The 6,531-nt window shown below is 40.0% G+C and overlaps 1 protein-coding gene across 1 annotated transcript in view; it reads left to right on the top strand.

Annotated features, from left to right (window-relative positions):
• Window positions 1–653, top strand: part of LOC104993466 (uncharacterized protein C14orf53 homolog) — a 15,684-nt gene extending 15,031 nt beyond the window's left edge. The window contains exons 10-11 of the mRNA XM_010846741.1: window positions 211–269; window positions 453–653. Of these exons, the coding sequence (XP_010845043.1) occupies window positions 211–269; window positions 453–572 (179 nt within the window). The 3' untranslated portion in view covers window positions 573–653. The remainder of the gene's footprint in view (window positions 1–210; window positions 270–452) is intronic.
• The last annotated feature ends 5,878 nt before the right edge of the window (window positions 654–6,531 follow it).

Raw genomic sequence — 6,531 nt, 5'->3', positions numbered from 1 at the left:
AAAAAAGATTTGCCACTTCTACTTTAAAAATATTGCTTGATGAAGTTATTTTCTAAAACATCAATTAAAAAATCCGTATCAACGTTAATACCAGAGTCAGTCCTACAATGATATGATACTGGGCTGAATGCTAACAGACTTGCAACTAAAAATAAAACTAGGGTTTTTTTACTCAAAGAAAGCTCTCATTTTCCTAATTTTCCCCATCAGGTACCTTGGACACTACAACTATGAGCAGAGCAACTACCTGCAAAAATGAATCTAATGAGGTGAGAATTACTTTGGTTTTTGAGTCATTTTAAAGGCTTGAATAGACAGTAGGTATAGAATTTTGGAATGCATTTGTTAATGTACATTTTAATTTAATATTTGCATGGGATTTGCAAAGTGAGTGCCAGGAAACTTGGGGTTTTAGCTGTCTTTTTTTTTTCTTCTGTTTTTTCCTGTCTTAGAGAATTCTGGGATCAAAGACCTCCACAGAACAACAAAGAGCTAAAGGAAGTCAGTTTGATGATGCAAGAGGGAGGCTCTTTTTTCTGAGGTCAAGGCCAGATGAAGTGCTGAAGGATTAGAAGGCTTTCACTCCATTTGCTTTGGATAGATTTAAAGACTAGGCACAGCCATTTGTGTTAATTAAAATCTTTCCAACCTTTGTTTTAGTGCTGTTTTCACTCTCTTTCTCCTCCGAAATGGGTGGAAATGCTAGTTAGGTGCTTGGCCTTATGCATGTCAGAAATTTAGTCATTTAGAATAAGCAGCCTCTGATTATTTTGATAGCTTTTGATTTTTGAAATGACTAGATTCAAACCACATTGTATGTTGTTAACAAGTCCATAAAAAGCTGCTGCTCTCCACCTCTCAGGGCTTCCTCTGGTGCCTCAGGGGCAAAGAATCTGCTTGCCAATGCAGAAGACACAGGTTTGATTCCTGGGTCGGCAAGATCCTCTGGAGAAGGAAATAAAGCCCAGTCCAGTATTCTTGCCTGAGAAATCCCATGGACAGAGAAGCCTGGTGGGCACAAAAGAATCGGACAAGATTTAGTAACTAAACAGGGACAACTCCGCCTCTGAAGTGTTTAATTTTGGGCAGATCCTCCACTGACAAATGAGCGAAAGTAGTTACAAACTGAAGAAATAATATTCCATAGACTCCTCTTACTCTCTCACCCATTACATCCATTTGCCCTGTTGATACTGCTTCCTAGCTACCTAGTCCTTGAATACCGTCTACCTTCCTGGTACCACTGTTTTTGTTCAGGTTCTTTTTCCTGCCTGGATTACCAGAGCCTCTTAATTGGTTTCCTTGCTTGGTTTCCAACCCTTCTAATTAACCTTCCCCGGCACCACCAAAACTATCTTTTCTAAAAGAAACATGAGATCATGTCACTTTCCTACTGATTTCCCCTTGCTGCTGCTGCTGCTGCTGCTAAGTCACTTCAGTTGTGTCCGACTCTGTGTGACCCCATAGACGGCAGCCCACCAGGCTCCCCTGTCCCTGGGATTCTCCAGGCAAGAACACTGGAGTGGGTTGCCATTTCCTTCTCCAAAGCATGAGAGTGAAAAGTGAAAGTGAAGTCACTCAGTCGTGTCCGACTCTTAGCGACCCCATGGACTGCAGCCCACCAGGCTCCTCCATCCATGGGATTTTCCAGGCAAGAGTACTGGAGTGGGGTGCCATTGCCTTCTCCAGATTTCCCCTTGACATTAGTGTAAAGTTCAAAACTCCCTCACAAACCACACAATGATCTACCTTCTACCTACATCCCCAGCCTCGTCTTCTACTGTAACCCTCTGCCCTGATACATCTACACTGAGCAATACAGAACAGGTTGCAGTTCCCCTGATGCTCCATGAGTTCTATTATCTCTATGCCTCTGCACAAAGTTGTTCCTCTGCCTGAAAGAGTCTTCTCTTCTTGTCTGCTTGACCATTGCCTACTGTTCCTAAGGGCCGAGTTTGGTACCCTTGTTCTATCCTAGTAATTCTCAGTCCTAGTTGCATTTCAGAAGATCCTTGGGAGCTTTTAAAAACACCAATTCACCAAGCCCCTCTCCAGGTCATTTAAATTACGATCTCTGAGAGGGAGGGCAAAAAAGCATCTGCATTTTTTAAAAGCTCCCTAGGAAATTCTGAGGTGCAGTCAGGTTTGAGAATTATGGTTCAGGCTGTCTTACCTCTATAATAGCACTTACCAAACTATGTTGCAATTATTTGTTTACCTAGCCATTGATTTCCCTAACTAAATTGTGAGCTCTTTGAGGCCCTGGACTATGTCTTCTTCATTTTGATCACATAACAGTACCTGGGATTTGATAGAGCCTCAGATATTGTAAAAGACCACAAAAAGTTAATTGTAAAGTCCCAGATCTCTTGACACTCTGTGTGTCAGTATAATACCAGTGGATCATACTGTAGTCCCTGAGATCTTCAGATCTTTTCTTTAATTAAATTGTCATTAATTTCTTTTCTCATGTCAGTACGAAGAAAGTTGACTTGTTACAAAACACTTCATGACCTGTAGGAATCCTCATAAGGTATAATGAGTAAAGTAAGCCAACCAACTAAAAATCTTCCCTCTCCCAAGGTCAATTTAAATTTTTAAAGGTCGCTTCAAAAGGTGGATTTTTAAAAAAATGTGTTTTCAGACTGGAAAACTTTTCACAAAATCATAGAATTTGGGCATTAGATGGAACCTAAAATAAGTATGGGCTTCCCTGATAACTCGGTTGGTAAAGAATCCACCTGCAACGCAGGAGACCCTGGTTCCATTCCTGGGTCAGGAAGATCTGCTGGAGAAGGGATAGGCTACTCACTCCAGTATTCTTGGTCTTGCCTGTGGCTCAGCTGGTAAAGAATCCACCTGCAATGCAGGAGACCTGGGTTGGGAAGATTCCCCAGAGAAGAGAAAGGCTACCCACTACAGTATTCTGGCCTGGAGAATTCCATGGACTGCATAGGAACTGCAGTGCTATGCAAATATGGACTGCATATTCACAACGAATAAAAGAAATATAAATCTCCATCACTTTTCAGAAGATACTGAAATTCAGATATGTTGAAAGAGTGTCCAAGGCCCACAGTTAATTGAGGCTATTAACAGTTAAGCTAATTACCAGAGCCTGGTATTATTACTGCCAATTCACATTCCAACTTAACTCATATCTTTCCTGTCTTGACCACAAAAATAAAAGGCTCTTCATTCTATCAACTGAAAGTGAAATTCGCTCAGTTCTGTCCGACTCTTTGCAACCCCATGGACTATATAGTCCATGGAATTCTCCAGGCCAGAATAATTGAGTGGGTTGCTTTTCCCTTCTCCAGGGGATCTTCCCGACCCAGGGATCAAACCTAGGTCTCCTGCATTGCAGGTGGATTCTTTACCAGCTGAGCCACAAAGGAAGCCCAGATAGCTCAATTGGTGAAGAATCCTCTTGCAATGCAGGAAACCCTGAGTCAACTCCTGGGTCTGGAAGATCCTCTGGAGAAAGGGATAGGCTACCCACTCCAGTACTCCTCATGGCTCAGCTAGTAAATTACCTTTACAGTCCATGGGGTCTATAGAGTCCATGGGGTTGCAAACGGTTGGACACGACTGAGCGACTTTCACTTTCACTTTTTCTGTCAACTGAGTTAGCTGAGTATATAATCTACATTCCGTTTCAAGAAAGCCACCTCTCTTCTCATTTGGACCCTCTGTACTTTAGCAGTCCTGAAAGATTTTCCAAGCCAATTGGGTTACACAGAGCAATAAGAACAAAAATCAGGAATATAAAATCTGACTGAACCACTGAGTACCTTTGATAAGTCATTTAATCTCAAGGTCTTAGATTCCCATTTTAAAAGTTGAATTAAAAGAACACAATTCAAATGTTTTAAAATCATGTTTTTGTCTGTTTGTTTTTACCGTGAAATGAGTTTGGATGAGTATATGACCTTTCCCCACCACCCACCTTTTTTTTCCTGTTAACCAAAGCATGAAATAAACAATTCACTTGCTAACAGAGATGTATAACTTCTTAACAAATGAACCATTTGCTATCTCTAAACTATTGAAATTGTATGTTCATTATTATTAGGCTTATCGCTTTCACCTCAAATGCTCCAAGTCTTTCAGTTTCTTCAAAACTCAGAACTGAAATGTTATAGCCTTTTTTTCTACTGTCTTCAAGACTTCACATTGGATTTTGACTTTCACTTGTATGGCAATGCAGTGTTATCAATTAGATTAGCTGGCTATGCCTGGGTATTTGCATTTTGATAAGTTCAAAATATGGATCTCAGCTTTGTGGGTGCAAATTTATTTGGTCAACTTACCCAACAGATCAAAGACTCATTCAAGATACCCAACATCCCAAGAAAAACATTGATGAATCCAATATTGGACATTCATGGTGGCTCAGATGATAAAGAATCTGCTTGCAATGCAGGAGACCCAGGTTTGATCCCTGAGTTGGGAAGATCCACTGGAGAAGGGAATGGCTACCCACTCCAGTATTCTTGCCTGGAGAATTCCATGGACAGAAGAGCCTAGAGTACTATAGTGGGCTACAGTCCATGGGGTCACAAAGGGTCTGACAAAACTGAGCAACTTTCACTAGTTTAAATCACAAAGAGGGCTATACCTCCCAATATGGTTGAAATATGCCTGTATTTAGGGCGTTACCATCTCCGAATCAAATTGTTTAGGGAAACTGAATTAGTAATCAGAAAATATTGATGGCACTGAAACATTAACACTTTTATTTATATTCATAATATTCCAGTTATGCTTCTCAGAGAATAAAACCCTTGATACTCTTGACTGTACTTAGGAGATATGTTTCCATTTTAAGTTCAACTGAGGAAAACTCTATCCCCATCAGCAAAATGTTTAATAACTATAATCTTGGGTAGTACTATTTTTGTGGCTTATCTCATTTCTTCTACCTTGACAACCTAGCTATTCAAAGAATATTTGCTAACATTTCACCCTCAAAAGTTGCCTTTTTGCAATGACCACAAAGTGATTAGTAATGTTTGTCACACTTCTTTCCTAAATGAAATAAGATCAACAACAGTCTGCAATTTTCATCTTCAGTCCAAAAGTGCAGTCACCAAAGAGGGTAAGTGACGGTATGCAACATTTCACCATACACTATTAGATCCAGGCAGAAAAATTCAGTTTTAGCATTGTTTGTGTGAACTCTGGCCACGTGGGTGGCATCTCATTTTATAGACAGAGGCTTCTGCAAGCTGTCACAAGCCAAGGCAAATTTCTAACAGCCCCACTGGTACCTTGGGAGGAGCCTGCATTGCTAGCAATTCCAAGTCCCTACTGCTTCATGTGTTCTGTATTTAGTCATCAAATATTAGGAAATGGGAAGAAAACAAGATTCTGTGTTGAAAAGTGATACTTGCTCTGCACCCAATCAGTCCCACAGCAGGAGATACACAGGCAGATAAATATGAAATGTAATTATTACATGGTAAAATGAGATTTTTCAGGACAACTGAAAAATCCATCATTTCTGCTTCCTTCACCAATTCATTTATGCTTGCTAACATTTCAAATTCTACTTAAGGTTCATTTTAAGCTAAAATACTGTATAAACATTCCTATCAACCATATTTCCTCCAATTATTACTCAGCTTGGGAGAAAATGAGGCTTCTTAGGTTAACAAAATTATTTTTTGTTGCTTTATAGAGATAAAACTATTTTCCTAGGGCAGGTGGGCTCTGATTACATTGAAACAATTAATAATAATTTAAGAAATTCATGATAAATTTGATTTTTTTTTTAAAGCTCACTTAAACTCAATCCATGTTGGTGGTTAGCTTTGGGACTACTTTTTCTTTACTTATGTATTATTGTTGTTCAGTCACTAAGTCATGTCTGACTCTTTGCTACCCCATGGACTGCAGCATGCCAATCTTCCCTGTCCTTCATGGACAGCAAACTGTCTTTGAGTTTGCTCAAACTCATGTCCACTGAATGAGTGATGCCATCCAACCATCTTATTCTCCGTCACCTCCTTCTCTTCCTGCCCTCAATCTTTTCCAGCATCAGGGTCTTTTCCAATGAGTCGACTCTTCACATCAGGTGACCAAAGAATTGGAGCTTCAGCTTCAGCACTAGTCCTTCTAATGAAAATTCAGGACTGATTTCCTTTAGGATTGATTGGTTTAATCTCCTTGCTTCCCAAGGGACTCTCAAGAGTCTTCTCCAGCACCACAGTTTGAAAGCATCAATTCTTCGGCATTCAGCCTTCTTTATGGTCCAACTCTCACATCCATACATGACTACTTTGTTGGCAAAGTTGTGTCTGCTTTTTAATATGCTGTCTAGGTTTGTTACAACTTTTCTTTCAGGGAGCAAGCGTCTTTTAATTTCATGGCTGCAGTCATCACCCGCAGTGATTTTGAAGCCCAAGAAGAGAAAATCTGTCAGTGTTTCCACTTTTTTCCCACCTATTTGCCATGATTCACTTTTTGGAATGCTGAGTTTTAAGCCAGCTTTTTCACTCTCCTCTTTCATCTTCATTGAGAGGTTAA

Source organism: Bison bison, unplaced genomic scaffold (assembly GCF_000754665.1).
Source record: "Bison bison bison isolate TAMUID 2011002044 unplaced genomic scaffold, Bison_UMD1.0 scf7180017864239, whole genome shotgun sequence".
NCBI classification, from domain to species: domain Eukaryota; kingdom Metazoa; phylum Chordata; class Mammalia; order Artiodactyla; family Bovidae; genus Bison; species Bison bison.
Note: the sequence above shows the minus strand (reverse complement) of the source record. Positions and strands in the feature narration are given on the sequence as shown.